Source organism: Zasmidium cellare (genome assembly GCF_010093935.1).
Source record: "Zasmidium cellare ATCC 36951 unplaced genomic scaffold M409scaffold_22, whole genome shotgun sequence".
Taxonomy (NCBI): Eukaryota; Fungi; Ascomycota; class Dothideomycetes; order Mycosphaerellales; family Mycosphaerellaceae; genus Zasmidium; species Zasmidium cellare.
Window position 1 is genome coordinate 515999 of NW_022986966.1, and position 16633 is coordinate 532631.

General features: G+C 52.7%; 7 protein-coding genes across 7 annotated transcripts; 3 read left to right on the forward strand and 4 right to left on the reverse strand.

Annotated features, from left to right (window-relative positions):
* Positions 1 to 29: 29 nt before the first annotated feature.
* Positions 30 to 4004, reverse strand: M409DRAFT_24367 (uncharacterized protein; the record flags this gene model as incomplete). The annotated part of the gene is made up of 2 exons (XM_033807214.1): positions 30 to 2199; positions 2260 to 4004. 2 exons carry the CDS (start codon positions 4002 to 4004, stop codon positions 30 to 32), a joined length of 3915 nt encoding a protein of 1304 aa, XP_033666404.1.
* Positions 4005 to 4530: 526 nt separating this feature from the next.
* M409DRAFT_67316 (uncharacterized protein) lies at positions 4531 to 5102 on the forward strand (the record flags this gene model as incomplete). The annotated part of the gene is made up of 2 exons (XM_033817341.1): positions 4531 to 4844; positions 4907 to 5102. 2 exons carry the CDS (start codon positions 4531 to 4533, stop codon positions 5100 to 5102), a joined length of 510 nt encoding a protein of 169 aa, XP_033666405.1.
* Positions 5103 to 5904: 802 nt separating this feature from the next.
* Positions 5905 to 7290, forward strand: M409DRAFT_24369 (uncharacterized protein; the record flags this gene model as incomplete). Its single annotated transcript, XM_033807215.1, has 4 exons — positions 5905 to 6573; positions 6628 to 6945; positions 7002 to 7054; positions 7269 to 7290. The coding sequence occupies 4 exons, from the start codon at positions 5905 to 5907 to the stop codon at positions 7288 to 7290; spliced, it is 1062 nt and encodes a 353-aa protein (XP_033666406.1).
* Positions 7291 to 7461: 171 nt separating this feature from the next.
* Positions 7462 to 9644, reverse strand: M409DRAFT_55895 (uncharacterized protein; the record flags this gene model as incomplete). The annotated part of the gene is made up of 5 exons (XM_033813126.1): positions 7462 to 7812; positions 7979 to 8086; positions 8259 to 8319; positions 8474 to 9406; positions 9514 to 9644. 5 exons carry the CDS (start codon positions 9642 to 9644, stop codon positions 7462 to 7464), a joined length of 1584 nt encoding a protein of 527 aa, XP_033666407.1.
* Positions 9645 to 10280: 636 nt separating this feature from the next.
* M409DRAFT_67317 (uncharacterized protein) lies at positions 10281 to 11169 on the reverse strand (the record flags this gene model as incomplete). The annotated part of the gene is made up of 2 exons (XM_033817342.1): positions 10281 to 11088; positions 11138 to 11169. 2 exons carry the CDS (start codon positions 11167 to 11169, stop codon positions 10281 to 10283), a joined length of 840 nt encoding a protein of 279 aa, XP_033666408.1.
* Positions 11170 to 11827: 658 nt separating this feature from the next.
* Positions 11828 to 14670, forward strand: M409DRAFT_55897 (uncharacterized protein; the record flags this gene model as incomplete). Its single annotated transcript, XM_033813127.1, has 2 exons — positions 11828 to 13076; positions 13283 to 14670. 2 exons carry the CDS (start codon positions 11828 to 11830, stop codon positions 14668 to 14670), a joined length of 2637 nt encoding a protein of 878 aa, XP_033666409.1.
* Positions 14671 to 14989: 319 nt separating this feature from the next.
* On the reverse strand, positions 14990 to 16276 carry M409DRAFT_55898 (uncharacterized protein; the record flags this gene model as incomplete). Its single annotated transcript, XM_033813128.1, has 1 exon — positions 14990 to 16276. One exon carries the CDS (start codon positions 16274 to 16276, stop codon positions 14990 to 14992), a length of 1287 nt encoding a protein of 428 aa, XP_033666410.1.
* Between the last annotated feature and the right edge of the window lie 357 nt (positions 16277 to 16633).

Consider the following 16633-nt stretch of genomic DNA (forward strand, 5'->3'; position numbering starts at 1 on the left):
TCTCTAGCATGCTATGGCGTGTTGCGGCATCATTGATCGCTATCGCTGTCCTCGACAACCCTCCTCTTCCTGCCTGGTGTTGCAGCTGGCTCGTCCTGCAGCAATGTATCTGTATCGTCGCTGTCTCCAAGCTCCTCAAGCTCCTCGACATCACTAAGCTCGGCCTCTCGTTTTCTCTTCTTGAGCCCACGACTCTTCTTCGCAGCGGGTGTTCCAGGCTGAGACGAGCTTATCATCTCGATGGGGTCACTCGACTTGGCAATGAACTCCTCTAGTTCGCTGTCAGGTTCTTCGTCCTCGTCTTCGCCGCTGGTGTCGCGAGATCCTAGATCGATGCCCTGCGTGCCGATGCGCATATCAGCTGGCGTTGGCTCTGGGCTCGATTCATCCCCTTCCTTTGCGGAAGACCCGTACGATGTCGTGCGCTGAAGGGGCTGCTTCTTTCTCGGTCTGCCACGAGGCTTGGGCGCCGCACGACGTTGAGGGACTGGCTTGAATAGTGACGGCGGAGCGGTAGGCAACTCAGCGTCAGACTCGATCAGTTCTGGCTCCGAATTCGAGTTGTTCTTTGCGCCCGTCTCCCCTTTCATTGTGACCTTGGGCCGTGGCACAGGACGAGCGGGTAGATCTGCTTCGGAATCGGGAACATCATCGGCCTGAGGAGCAGTATTTGCCGTCGTCAGTGCCGCCTTTGCGGAAGTGAACGCTTGCGTTTTGGGAGCACTGCGTGACTTCACGGACTCGAACTTGGGGCTGGTCAGCCTGAATCCCGCCGATCCAGCACTTTCAAGATCACTCATGTGAAGAAGATCATCCATGCGGTGTAAATCCATGACGTCCACCTCATTTATAGCACGCATCGTCTTCTCGACAAGCCGAGAGCTGCGTCCATGGCCAATGTGTTTCGTCGAACCTAGCTGCCTCAGTTTCGTGGGAAAGCGAGAGTGATTTGGCCCTTGGATGATGCCGCCGTCGGCTTCGGCTGTCTGAGCGTATTTATTGACGAGGTCTTGGTATTGATCATCGGTCAGCACGACATCTGCCAGATATGGCAGCGCAACTGGTTCCGGCTCGGGTGATGGAGACGGCCGTCGAAACTTGGTCTGCGCCTGCTTCTTCACTGTCGCTTTCTTCTTCGGAGCTGGCTTCTCTCCATCGGTGTCAGAATCGATCCTGGAAGCCTTGACGAATCCAGTGCGCACGTTGTCAGGCATGTGAAATTTCTTCGGTGGCCTCTTCGTCTTGCCTTTTCCTTTGCCTCTTCTTCCTTTCTCGTTCAAATCGACTGGCTGGCTGTTTTCAATGGGAATGTCCACTGGACGCTTGTCTGCGATCGGCTTGGCTTCCTTGGGCAGGATGCGTGGGCTCTGATCGTCGCGATAGGAGTACTTCGAAGCATCTGCAATCGTCTTCTGAATGTACAGATAGTTGTCCTGGGCCTTGGCATAGTCTGCTTCTTCCTTGTCTTTCATGAGCAACAGGCACACTCGCCCGACTCTTTTACGCCCAGTACGGCCAATGCGCTGCAACATTCGGATAGGTGATGACGATGCATCGTAACAGACGATAAGATCGACTGTTCCGATATCGAGACCTTCTTCGCCAATCGAGGTTGCGATGAGCGTGTTGTATTTACCAGTCTTGAAGTCTTGAATCACTGCGTTCTGCTTCTTCTGGTCCATACCCTCTTGCCCTTTCGAAGCAGCTTGTCCCACGAAGATGTGTGGTCGGATCATTGGTTCGTGTCTCTTCAGGATCCGACAGATGTCTTCCGTGCTATCACGATAGCTTGCGAACACCATCACTCGCGTCGCACTTGGAGGCACATCGCTGCCTTGTGCTCCCTCGCCAGCGTCCAAGAAGTGGTTCAAGACCACATCCTTGAGATACTCCAGCTTTGGATGACCAACAAACTCCGGGTTGTTAGTCCAGGCACGAATGTTTGACATCATCTTTGTGAAGTGCTCGGATTGAGCAATGCCAGCTGCCGTCTTGCCCTTGCTTTGTCCGCTGTCAACCTCCCGCTGGAAAGCCAGCACTCCTGAATAGAACGGGTTTATGCCATGGAACTTGAGCAGGCCAATGCTATGCGCAAGACTAGACAGAACAGTAAAGATGGCGTTCATCATGCCCTTGATCTGCACTGGCGCTTTGCGACCAGCGTCTGACTGCATCCACTTCTGTCGAGAGGTGGTCAAACTGCGCGAAAGATAACATTAGCTTTCGCCCGATACCAACATGTTGGTCGCTCGAACTTACCCGTATGCTGTCAACTTCATAGGATTTCTCGACCAGTAGGCATTCTGACTGCAAAGCTTTTCCAGAGCTGGTCGCAGAGCGTTCGCAAACAAAGTCATGATACGTTCTTGCTCATCACTGTAGTCGAAAATTTGTGTCTCTGTGTGCTTCTCATGCGTATACTCGCGGATGTCAAGGGATTGCTCCGTTCGCAGCTCCACGCGGGCGATTCCAAGGCTGTCAATAACAGCCTGGACAGCCTCAACAGTAGAGCCGGGAGTGGCTGTGAGCGCAAGCACACGGAAGCTGCTGTTGAAACGGCGCATGAATGCTATCACCTCGGTGTAAGCATAGCCGCCTGTAGCCTTGTGTGCTTCGTCAACAACAAGTAAGACCAGCTTCTTTGGGTCACAGATTCCAGTCTTCAAATCGTTGATGACTGTCTGTGGTGTCATGAAGAAGACCCGCTTCTCCAGCCACTCGTCAGCTCGAACGGCTGGGGTAGTTTCTCCCGTCATGAGAACTGTATCGCGCTTTGGAATGCCCACGATACCAAAGCAAGCCTCCATCTGCTGGGCAATAAGAGGCTTAGTTGGTGCCATGAACACAATCTGCGCGCTTTTCGTCCAGCGATAGTAGTTCAACATAATGGTAGCTGCAATGAAGGTCTTTCCCAGACCAGTAGGAAGAGCGACAAGAGTGTTGTGGAAAAGACTGCGAGAAACGATGTTGTACTGGTAGTCACGGATTGTGCCAAGATTGGTCGGATAGACAAACGTCTTCATGGCTTCATCATCCAGCTTGTGGTGTGTTGGTGGCTCATCCCTGGCTGCAAGCGGCCATGCATGCCGCTTTTGCGCCGCTTGTGACGCTGTGAGGTCTTGTGTCGCAGGTTGTCCAAAGACGGTCATCTGCTTGAGTCCACTCTGTGGGCCACGAAGTGCTGCTGGACGGCGTGACTGTGTTGGCTGAGACGACAGCTCGATGATGTCTTTGTTAGGTGACTTCTCAGGGGATGACGAGGAGAAGGCATCGGAAGGCAGATCGGCGAGCTCCTGGGTCATGTCGTACGAGCGTGTGCCATTCGATTTCTGCCTGGAGCGAGCGTTCTCTTCTGCTTGCAGTCGAGCCGCAAGCACAGCATCGTCGTCTACACTCGGATCTGCGTGACCAACAGCTTGGAAGTAGTTGCCAATGCCATTGACTGCGTTCGCAGCGCGAGGATCCACAGACATGCCGTAGCCATTCTGATTTGCAACACCACCGACATTGAGCTGGGGTTGAAGAGGCGGCCTCTTCCAGATAGCTCCTCGAAACTTGGCCAGGTTCTCGTCTAGTCCATGTTGAGTTTGGGTGAAGATCATGTCGGGGAATTTGCCCCCATTCTCAGGAACATGGATGCGATACTTTGGCTTCTTCACAGTATTGTCTTCGATACCGAGCTCACCGGGCAGGTAGTAGCCTTCTTCATCAATATCGACATTATTGTCGCCGTTCTGGGTTGCTGTTGCCTCTTGCCGTGCGGGTGATTGGAAGAATGTTGACGGATTGGGAGGACTGCGGTTCTCCTCGTCGCTCTCAGACCATTCCAGAAGTTCTGAATCTGCCCCATCTAATTGACCAGGCCCTCTCCTCCTCACTCGTCGTTTCTTGGTAGGCCTTGGGGATGGTTCGAAAAGGCCGCCATGCTGGGATGCCTCGACCTGTGTAGCGGCGGCGAGGAATTCGGTATCATCGTCGAGGCCAAAATCGTCGCTGAATGGCATATTTCCAGTTCTCTAGCATTACGTGGGTGTTGTCATTGTCGCAGTGGCAAGCGAGATGGAAGTTGAAGTCGGAGGACGCGTGCCGTGACGCCGACGCGTTTTTGGCTTCGGCTTACTCAGCGGCTCCACTTTAGCCGACGTCCCCCTCTCCCGAGCGAAGTGAGTGAATGCTTCCACGATCAGTATGGTCGTTGTCCAATTCATTCCGTTCATCTACGTTGGAAAGAAGGCCATGGGGCATATATGCTCTCGACACGATGTAGTAGCCGCTTGATCTCGTGGTCGAGACTTACTCAGAACTAACGAGCCATTGGCGAGGTCGAACGGAGCATACCAAGTCAAGTCCGGAGGGGTCTAGATCAAGCTACTACGTCAACGCAAGATGGCCTCTCGTTACTCTCGTTGCTTTCTCTCGGCCAGTTCTGTCTCTTCAATCTCCTTCACGAACCAAGCTCCACGTATACTGACCCCTTTGCACCAATTACGAGCCCCAAGGACCGCCTTCTCGACCTCCACGCCGTTCAAGATGCCGAAAGAACCTACGGGTGACCCAAAGCAGCACGATACCTCCAAGTTCAAGGATGGCATGTCAGGAACTTGTCTGTGCGGCAGTGTTACCGTCCACATCAAGGACGGCGAGCTGTTTGACAAGCCCCAAGGCCATCTCTGTCATTGTGCAAACTGCCGCAAGGTTGCTGGATCGTTTGTTGCCTCCAACCTGTTGCTCGATCAAGAGAAGGTCACGATTGAAGACAAAAATGGGACGTTGAAGACATACACAGACCGCGAGACGTTGAGCGGAAATCCAGTATACCGAACGTTCTGTTCGGAGGATGGGAAGTAAGTGGAAGAGCGTCTTGGGGGATGCCAGCGGGGAGATGTACTGACATGCTATGCAACAGTCCCATCAAGTCTGAAACCGAATTGTACCCTGGCAAAGTCATCCTCAAGATGGGCATATTCCCACGAATCCCGACCCCGGTCGCAGAAGCATTCGGCCTACACAAACACGACTGGCAAGGCTCGCATCAGGGCATCGACACATATGAGATCAAGTGGGCAGGACCTGATAAGAAGCTCATGGAATCCGGCTCATAGAGAAACCTGTGAGCTTGCCAACTCCTTCTTGACTACTTTCAAGATGTAGTCGAAATAAGCACCCTGCAACATCCACCTTGATGGTCGCGCATTCCCTAGCGTGATTCTCACTGCTTGGATACAGGGTATCTCTTCAATGACAGCCTGACTTTCAAGCTCATTATCCTGTTGCATCTCTTTTCCTTAGTCTCCCTCCATCGTGCTTTGATGCAATGATTGCTGATCTTGGTGCTGTAGGGTTCCTTGCGATCCAATCGTAGTATTCTTCAGTTAGCACAGAAAAAGGTCGAAGAGGAGGAATTGGGACTTAATCAAGACAACACAATGCATAATCCAGAGACAGACGCGTGACGACTCCACTACTCGAAGGAATGTGATACAGGAAGAGACAGAGAACAAAGCGCTTGGACAAGCAGAGCGATCACGAATATTGCACAGCATTTGGACATCGACGATGTCGTCTTGAACCAGGAAATATGGTACAGCCGTTGGGAAATTCTCCGTAACGGTCTTGCTACTCGTGGCATCCATGGCGAGGCTTCACTTCATCTGGTACGACCAGACCGCTAGCCACATTCAGCTAAGATCGACCATCGACATGGACGAACGACAGGTCTTCCATGGGCCTTAGACAAACCAGTTCGCGAACGCATGGCTCACTGTCCGGCGGCGTTGTTGGCCATAGCAACAATCGAGGTCTGCTCTGGCAACGAGGTCAACAATCTCACGGTCAAAATCAAGAGTGCAGCCTCAGCTCAGGCCAGGAATGCCCAACACCTTCTTCACACAATCAGCCGGCAATATGTCATTGAATCTCACAGTCACCATCCCGCTGGAGACAGCAGCCATCCTCCGCAAAGCCCACGACTCTCGCACAGCTGATCAGGACGTTGACTCGGCGTTGTTCACGGTTGCCAATGCCGTCATCGACGCGGTGAAAGCACTCCCCTGGAGCATCACAACTTCACCGGCCCTGGAAGAAAATCGAAACTTGTCACCCTATGGTGTCTTGACGCCTCCTTTGTCGACCTACTCGAAAGAATCCTCCAGCTACTCTAGAGAGTTATCAGGAAGTTTCTCGAGACAACCGTCGGACTCGTACTCCCAGGGCAACTCGTCGGGCATCTCGTACACGGGTCGACCACTCCCTGACCCGAATTCGGAATTTGTGATCGCCTCACGGTCTACATCAGCATCTATACCAGCGTCTGTACCAGAGGGAGGCTCTGCAAGCTCTTCAGAGTCGGACAGTTGGTGGTCGGCGAGGGAAAGCTACTACGACGACTTCTCAATCGACATTGTCGACATAGTCAACGGGGAGGAAGAAATATATTATCTGTCTGTCACAGGTACAATGACGGTCGAAGAAGTTGCCTTCAGGGCAGAGCAGGTCTCTGGCGTCCCGGCTGAAGCGCTGCGGCTGGTATGGAGAGGATATCGATTGAATCAGCCCGATGCTACACTAAGCACTGTTAGTCTTACAATCCAACCTTATGGAGAACGCACAGCTAACAACGAGATTCAGTATGGCATTGGCGATGGCTCCAAACTTCACCTCCTCCGAAAAGCACCGTCTGTCGACACACTGCCAGCCTCTGACTGCGAAGAGGAAGAGCCGTGTCAACCGTACCCAGGTTACGAAATCATCGTTCAGACGGTCGGTGATAAACAAATTCCCCTGTTGGTCCAAGGCGAGACGACGACTGCAGAGCTGGCTTCTGCGGTTTTCGACAGGCAAGGCATATGTCCAGGATTGCAAAGGCTGGTCCACCGAGGTAATGTCATTTTTGACGGGTATGCGTATGATTCTGGAGAAGCACACTTGATATACACTTTGGAGGAGGTGAGTTGATCATCCGAACTTCAGGATGGGAATGGATTTGCTGACAGTGCTAACAGCTTGGAATTGGACCAGAGAGCGTGATCACTCTCTACTTCTGCAACACCATGCGGTGAAGCATCACACCTTACTCTAACATCCTTCTTGCCATCGTTTCAGCCAGCATGGAGTTAATAGCACGTCTTTTTCGGACCCCGAAATCCATCAATAAAACATCAACCATGAACCATCAGCAAAGACTCGCAGCCCTCGGCAATCCCATCACATGTCCATCAAAGTTCTCGTCCACGTTACGCTCCTCAGTCAATGTTGACACATAAATACAGCTCGATTGGTAGCTCGACCTAGTTGGTCAATGTCATGTGCTGCAGAGGCGTAATTTTTCTTACGTTTGGCATGACATGGATGAGACGGGACCCCTCTCTCGCTCACGACATGAGCTTGGCGACACGTGATGGGGGTTTAGGATATATATGTGGTGGTCTCGTCTTGAATAGAAAGGATCTTGGGTGGGTAGTACTAATCAGAATGGCGTCTACTGTTACTGTTGAGCGGAACTCCCGCAGCCTTGTCGATGCCTTGAGGTATAACTACCCAAGCAGACAACAAGCTTCCAAACCTATCCAACGACGGGACAGTAAGATCACAAGAGAGATCAAGTACCAAGTCCGAGTCCATTGGCAAGACCACGGCGTTTACGTCTTCGATATCAAGAACACCATGCTGGTAGCCGATCTCAAAGCTCTTGTCGAAGCCAAGACCGGAGTGCCGGTCGTCCGGCAACGACTCACATTCAACGATGAGGTCCTCGAGGCTCAAAAGACGTTTGATGAGGTTTGATACCTCTTCGAAATATCTTGCGAAGGCATACTAACGCAACCCGAGACATAGCTCCCCCTCTCCAACGACGGAATGCTACGCCCTTCTGCTCTCTGGACCCAGATCGAACTCACGCATCTCCCAGGACTGTGTCTTCCAGACTCAGACACTGATTTCTGGGCGAAGACTTCTGGATCGGTATCAGAACAGCTCGTACCAGTTCATGGACGACCGAAGACGCCCTTGAAGGATCTGGGGATGCTGCTTTTTGAACGACATGGGAATTTGCCAGGGGGGAGGAGGCAATTGATTTATGGAGGCCGAGCTGTGTATGATAGTCAAGGGAATGCGATGAAGGTAGGGAAGGGGGTGGACAACAAGGGTACGCTCGGGGATGTAAGTGATGAATCACAGGTGACGAGGTGATGTGCCAACTGACTGATCTACGTAGATTGGATTGAAACAAGGGGCGGTATTGGAGTTCCAAATGCTCATACTGCCGACGTAGCCGATTTGGTGCTGTATGGTACGACAGCGATCTGAGATGAAGGGCTGAGCCTGGATTCTGTATAGCAGCGTGATCAAGGACCTCGTGATGGATGTCTTGTTAAGCATACTGTTTCGGCAGGGAAAAGTTTAGAGAAAGTCTTTGCGATTCGACGAAGAGATAGTTCCCCTCTCACCAGCTCAAGTATCTCTTCATCCAAATTACTGCCAGCCATAATCCCAAGTACTCAAGACGGGGCGCACAATGTCGTCAATATCGTTCGTAATATCAACAATTGGAAAATACGAAGTGTTGACGAACGTCCCATCAGCACCAGGAATGTAAGCAACCACAGCGTATATCGCCTGTTCCGTCTGCAACGTTGCCGTCACCGTCGCGTTCGGTGCATCGTTGAAGTCGTTCTGTCTAATGCCGACATACTCGGCCGTCTGCCAGGAATCATTCGATGCATAAGCAACAATGCCACCCGTACCGTTGACAAAATCATCTGCACAAAGGGCAATGCGGCCGTGGTACCTTGATGGTGCGTAGAGGGAGTCGCAGAGTAAGGGCTTGTATCCAGCTGGGACATTAGTTGGATGAGTGAAATGTGGTCGTGGCTTCTTAGAGCGAAGATGGAAGACCACAAAGCTTTGACTTATGACGTCGCTTATGACCATGGTGTCTCCTTGGACGAACAGCCCGCCAAAGCCAGCAGACGAAGTAGCATTTGTTGGTCCCGATGGTGCATAAAAGGGTGCAGCAGAGCCGCGTGAATCGACTTTGATCAAGACATTGCCCCATGTCGCCATGCAATATGAGTTGCCCTTTCTGTCTTCTGCTTGGTCCTGAAAGCCTCCTATAGAATGTCCGAGCCTGGACTCAAGCTGAGCGACTGTTTCGGTGATATTGGATATCCAGACCACACGGTCCTGGCGTGGGTTATAGCGGATCAAAACGCTTGGGCCCGTCAAGTCTTGTCCATTGGTGAAGAAGGCAGGGCGTGCGCCGGCCGAAACGTAGACATCCCCTGAGTATCGATCAAAGTCGACGCCATCGAGGAGATATTCGTCATTGTACGAGATTCCTGTAAACTGTACAGCTCTGGAACTGGCCGATGGGAAGTGATAGACAACTAGGGTGTTGTTTCCCGTAGAGCTAGTCCAAGTCAGCTGGGCCTAACAACCTCATGTTCTTGTCAGATTCTCCGACCTGATGTATGCACTACACGTCTGTGGGTCGAAGTCACCGCTCTCAGGATATACGTTGGGTGATCAATCGAGAAAGAGCCGCTGTCGTTCAAGCACTTGTGAGGGACATGGCCGCCGACTGACCCGACTGATCTGACACAGGGCAGCAAAGCCGCTGCGAGAGCAAGGGTAGTAACTGGCTTCATTTCTTGGTTGCCACAACTGCATACTCTCACCCATCATGAGCGCGTACGGTCGTTCTATACTACATTGCCTCTGGTTGCGCCGTGGAGTAGATGCGTTTGTCAGATTTCGAGTTCGGACCCGAAAAGTTCGAGGCTGGGTGCTGTCAAGATGCTGCCTTCTCTTACAAGTGATGAAGAGATGAGCGGGGTTGTTTCGCTTCGACGAGGTGCTTATATCGGCCTGGAAGCGGCATTTGCTCGATGTTCGGAATGATATTCGCGATGATTGCCCTGTTGTGGCACGTTTTTCGCAGACAAGTGCTCCATGTGGCCACTACTTTTCCCTGGTCGAGAAGTCAACCGCAGTCGCTTATACGATTGAGCGGCATACCGTGCATCTTAATCGTCCTGGTTCTGAGGCCCAGTCCCCGGGTTTGTCAGCGTCAAAGTCTCCTCATTGACAATTAGAAACAATCACTTTATAAGCAACGCCCGAATGGGTTCAACATGCCAGCGACACTTTAATAGATTGAGCATCAAGGACCAGAAACACTCGGAATATGCACGACTGTTGGCGTCTTTTGGCAAGTTTTCTGAATTTCAACTCGATGCTGTAGCTTGGTATCTCTATGCGTTGGTTCAGCTTCATCTCATTGCTCATCGTCCCATCTTGTTGATGACTTCTTGATGTGCCGCTCGGTCACGCTCGGCCTCACTGAGCGGCTGTATACTCCTCAAATCGCCGACAACATCCTTCGCCTTGCCAAAGTATACCTCTTGCAGCAGATTTCTCATCCTCGTCTCCATATCCTCGACCATGCGTCCGATGTTGACCACATGGCTCTGCTCAATCTCATTGTCCCGCATGCCATTCAATGGACATTTCTGTTGCGTCTGTCTCGTCAAGTTGCCTGCCAGCTCCAGATTATCGACTGCGGCAGACTGCAGGCCCAGATCCAAAATGACGGTCGACGTCAGCTTGTAGTCCGCGCTCCTCTTCGTAGCCGCCTCGTTGACTTCCAGCACGTGTATACTGTCCCAGCCTCCCTTGCCTCCGGTTCCCTGGCTCGCACTCTTCTTAAATAGCACGCATCCTGCGAAGCCCTCGTCCAGGGCCCACAAGTACGCACTGCTCGTACCTCCCTCGTAGTACAGTTCTCGATAGACATCGACAGCAGAGTTCAAGGCTTCTTCCATCCGCCGTACTCGGCCCTGCGGCGTGACCTCCGCAGCATCGTCGGGCTCAATTGGCGGGTCGAACTCGTTGGACCAGGGCGAGCGGTAGCTGTTGCCGTCGCGGTTGTAGTCGCAGCAAAGATAGTCTCGTCCGGATGTGACACATCGTTTCGAGGTCAAGGCGACATCTACTGAGGAGAGCAGGTCTTCTTCGAGGTCGGGTTGCAGGGAGATGATGCCATTGAGGTTCTTCTGGGTGGAGGACGGGGGAAGGCGTCGGAGGAGGTCGCTGGGGATGGCGTTAGCGGGGAGCAAGCAACGGTAGGTTGGTGACATACAGAGCAGCGTCGAAAGGGTCAGCGGTGGTCATTGTTGAGGTAGGGTTGGAGAGTTGTTTGGGGAATGTGAGTGGTGCCTTGCAGCTGAGGTCAAGTGGGATGTCGTCTCGGAGCTCTTGGCGGGGTGCCGACTGCGGGGGCCGATCTGAATTCGACTTCACCTGCTCCTCAGCAGCTTTCACTCTTTGACTACAACAACGATGCGCAAATTTTACTCGGCAAACCTCCGCTACGGACATGATGCAATTATACGTCAGGAGATTGATCAATATGGCCAGACTAAGGGCCACGGTCGGCATTGTTCAGATTGAAAAAGGCAGGAAAACCTCCTCATGCCTGTGGAGAGATTTGAAAGCGAAATGGCAGCCTTTTATCCACAACACTCTCAAAGACGACAAAATTATCATTAGATCTATAAGCAAACTGGAAGTCAAGGTATAAAAGCTAAGTCATTTCACTACCTTTACTTCGCTGAATTCACTATACATCCCTTGCCAACCCTATCTATAGTTTGGTGAATGGCAGTTTTACCGCAAAGCGACGAACATTCACTTGCAGTTATGAGTCATCTTCCGCGCTGCAGCGGCGGTTCCCGTACAAATCTATCCTCCTCCGTATTCCTCAACTTCCGACTTCGCGACACTCGACAACTTTGTGCAGCCACCAGACTCAGGTTGAGGCACTTCCACGATGGACGCACAAATGCTGGGTCGCCAGATACTATACAAGGCAAGCACAAAGCGCTTCATCGAGTGGCTTGTACAGACCGCCGAGCGCGTCTCCAACACCCTAACACCCGTCGCGACGCCGCCCTCGAGCTCGAGGAAGCGCGATTCGAGCAAGAGAATCACTACTCGAGAGATCATATCTTTTGCGGAGACTATATCCAACTCTTCTGCCCTTGTTCCGCCTGCTGTCATTAGCCTTCTCGAACAAGTGATCGAGGGTCGCCAGGCCTGCGCAACCTGGTACGCTCTGCTGCCTTTAACAGAAGATCTCGCCGACGAGAACAAGAGCCATGCCTTCTTCATCGAGGTGTTGAGGCGGGTACTGCAGCTTCTCTCGGGGAGTGCACGGCCGGAGTGCAAGGCGAACAAAGAGACAAAGCCAGAATCAAAGAAGAAAGAGTCTCTGCACGACCTTGGATGCGACTTCAACAACCTTTTCGCTCAGCTGGAACTCGAAGAACCATCTGATGAGCCTCTCGGCCAGGCACCGAAATACGAGATCACCATCGATCTTGGCAACAAGAAGTCAAGCATCAGCCTCGGCGACCGCGACAACAAGGATGATACTGCCTTCGGCCTGTTCTGCTTTCTCGAAGACGCCAAAGATGTTCGCGTCTTTCTCAAAGAGGCCTGGACAGAATATGAGAGAGGCGATCTTAGTATGGCCGCAGTCGCGACGATCACGGAAGCTGGTATCGCCCTACTGCGCATCTCCGGTACCAACTTCACCGCTGCGAACAGCGCTTTTCGGGACTGGTCCTACATCCTCGAATACCTTGGCCTCGAGCAGCAGACAACCCACTTGCCCCACGAAAGCCCATTCATCTACATCCACCCGCGATCCACTGCCCCAACTTCACAGGAGTCGAAGTCATCAACCGATCTGGCCGATCTGATTTGCGCAGCGTCAGCTTATCACTTGCAAAAGCTGAAGACAGAGATGCATGAAGAGGCGACAAAGCACGATCCACGCGATCTGACGAGAGGCACGTTCGTAAGCGGCATGCCCCTAAACCACGATATCTTCGAGTTCCCACGATTACTGTTGCTTCCAGCAGCCGTGGAGCTCGTCACATGGCGACTTTCCCCCGAAGAGCGCAGCCAGCGCAATGCCGGCAACCATAACAACACCTTCCTGAGTAGCGAGTTTGTGGAGGGGATTCGCAATTATTATCGCGCTAAAGAACTGGCACCGTGGCTCCCTATAGCCTGTCAGATCTACTGCGATATCTACGAGGTCATTGGAGCGGACGCGGCGCGCATGGCGAACCAGTACCTAGACGAGGTCTCAGAGATGCAGCGCATTGTTCAGCGCCAGAGAGCCACCTTTGACGGCCCTCACATGACGCCATCCTGGGAAAGACCTTGAAGCAACTCAACACGAACCACGAGTCGTTCAGCTTCTATTTGCGAGCAGACACAAAGAAGCTCTTGCGAAACTGCAAGACAGACCTTGGCCTCACCGATGGCGTCCCACTGAAGAGCATACAAGGTCTGCCGTGTGTCATGGGGACGCAGTTGTGGCGGTACAAGATGGCTTTCCACCAGGCTGGCATCAGCGGAGCTTGCCGCGGCAACATTGTCCTTTGTATGGCACATCTTTACCTGACAGGACGAAAGCTCGGCGTGATCCAGTCGGGGTGGCATGACATGGAGATGGTGATCTCAGCCCAAAAGTCCATCGAGCCTCTTGTAACCAGATCCGGCAGCAGAGCTGATGCTGTGACTTGTCTGAAGCATTTCCTGCTTGCGCTAGGAGTGTCAGCTAAGGAGTTCGCCAACAACAAGATCCCCGGTCTGCCTTCCAATAAGAAATACGCGGAGAGGGCCAAGAGGCCAGTCAACACACTCCAGCTTCCAAGAAGTGGCGATGAGACGTCGCGAGTCGAGGAAGAGCTCGGCGTGTGGCGGGATGAACTCCTCGAGTTGATGTTGACTTCCATGACGAAGAAGATCAACGTGACGCAGCCACAGAAGAAGGGAGCGAAGCAGCAGCATGCCTCAATGGGACCGTTCACACCCAAGCAGCTCCTCAAAACCTTCAAGAAAGCCTTCATCGCCGACGAGCCAATGCTCAATTTCGACTTCTTCGCCTTCACCTATGACTGTGCCATGATGGAGCCCTACATCCGCGACCGTGTGATGCCCAACCTGGGGACGGAATTCGACTTGCCTCATCGCGATCTCTTGACATCCTATGAGTTCCTCTACCACCTGCTCCTTTCCCACATTCGTCAGAACCCGCCCAGTTTGGAAACCTCACCAGGGAGAGGCATCACTGCCCTCGAGAGAGCTTGCAAGATCCTCGAAGTCTACATTGGCCAGAAAGCCCAGAACGACGAGCAATTCTCCTCCAACAAAATCTCCACCGCGGCATTCCGGCAATCGAGCGGTCGTATCCCTAAAGACCTGCGGCCCAACTTCCGCAAGTTCGATTCTGCGAATATGGACACGTCGCCCATGGAACAGATGCTCGCCAGCGAAGAAGCCGTCTTCAGCCACTTCACCGCAGCTCACAAGGTCGTCTACGACCCACGCGGCAGTGCGCAGAAGTTCAAGGAGATGGCCGAGTGGCAGAAAGGCGAAGAAGATATGATGAAGAAGCAGATGGGCCTAAAGCCTGAAGACCCTTTCCCTGGCTGGGCGTGCGCCAAGCCGGTGAAGATCCACGTTTCTGAGTTGGAATTGTCGGAAGAGGACTTTGCGAAGTTCGACTCGGCAGACTTTAAGCAGAAGATCGCGCTGAATGAGTTGATCAGCCAGGCGAAGATTCAGGCGGCGATGGATCGGAAGTTGCAGGAGTAAGAGTGTAGATCAATTGCTTGCACACGGTATGGAGAAGGATAGAGCTTGCGAGTTGATTTGGTGCACAATGGGATGAGGTACCAATGGTTCAGTGCTAGGAGACAGACCACAAACTTAAAGGTCTCGATTGGGTAACAGAACTCGAAATGATCAAAGGGTGTACGTTTATGCACTTCATGCGTTTTCATTCGTGAATTCTCTCAGTGATCTGAACTCGGCTGCTTTCCCAGCTGCGTCTGCAGCTCCATTACCAACGCCGCCTCGCTCGAACGCAGCAAAATTGCAATAACAAGACATGTCCCCTGCTGAGACTGACTTCTCACTTTCCCCAGCCCATAGCCCGCATCCTCGCTTCAATCTGACTCCAGATATCTTCCACCACCTCACGATCCCGCCATCTGTTTGACCCCTTGTCGATCTGCACGCTCATAACCTGCCTACCCCAGCCCTTGACCGTGTCGGGCACCACCTCTCCCTTCCATCCGACATACACACCAAGCGCGTGGCTGAAGAGCTCAGCAGGATTCTGCCACTTGTAGTTCTTGAATTGCCAGGTTTGACCAGTAGTGAAGACTGCAACAACTCGGTTCCAGTAGTCGGGTCGGAAGTTCGAAGGGTCGTCCACCATGATGAATCGAGTCGCGTGGCCGGGATAGATGGTTCGCAGTGGGCGAGAGATGTGCAGAATGTTGGGTGCCTCGGTGCTCGACTCGAGAGGAGTGTAGACACCTTCTGCCAGGAATGACTTGATGTTCGGCATCCGCAGCAAGCTAGAGAAGGATGATGAAAGCAGGATGATGGGCTCCGGACGACGTCCAGATGCGGGCTTAACGGGCGGGCGCAATGCAGGGTTGTTTGTGAGAGTCGTGGTGTTGGCCTGTGCCTGGGCAGCGTTGGGTGCGTTCTTGGCCTTACCAAGGAAGATAGTGCTGTATTTGCGAATGCCACTGAAGTCCTGGATCTTGACTCCGCGCAGCACGGTGTTGTGGTCGCCCATCTTGCGCTCAGCCGCGTATATCAACCGCAACCGCTCCTCTTCCTCTCTCCTTTTTCCATCATCCATCGCTGCATCGCGCATCTCAACATCTGCGTCTCCAGCAGCCTGCTTGGCGGCATCCTTCGCCTCGACCCTCGCCTCTTTGTTGTCATCGAGGCTCTTGACGTACAGGCTCTCATGGTCTGTGATCTCGCCTTGGAGCCAAGAGACCAGGTCAAGCTTCTCAGCGAACTGGATGTTGGTCACAGTGTAGTCTCTGCCCGCCTTCTTGAGATCCTGGTTTAGCAACTGTACTGATCGAATGTAGTCGGCAGTCTGCATATCTCTCTTCTCCCAGCAGTAGAAAACGGACCGCAGCTCCATGGCCCGGCCATATGCAGCTGAAACAAAGCGCGTTTCTTGTGACATTGGTATTGCGATGTGCTGTGGGCCATCTTGAGGCGAGTCGAGGTTGAAGATGAGGTGCGTGGCGTATGTGGTAGCGACATTGGATTCGGCCTGGTTGGATGGATCGGGGTCGGTCGTTGGTATTGGAGGTGAGCCCTTTGCGATTGACTGTTTGAGCAGGAGTAATGGATCGGGTGGCAGCCCAGCCGTTGTTGCTGCCATGATTGCGGAGTTGGATGATGTTGTTTGAATGTCGCATTCAAGTTGCACGCGAGATGTCGAAGTTCAAAGACGCGGATGGCCAGACGCGGCAGGTATACCGAGACTTGGCAATTACTAGCGCAAACCTTGAACTCAATCTCAACTTCACCAACGGGCAACGGCAGGGCTGTGGACTTTCTCTACCTCCTCTTTCTAGGCGATGTTTTGGGGGTTGGTTGCGCTATCAGGAATACTACGATGAGGAAACTATGAAACCAAACGCTATGCCATGCAAATCAACGTCCTTGCCCCTGAAAGAGTCCGATTGATCAGCTCCTGCGTGGCCACCCTTCTGGACTCCGACACGCTCTCTCCTGA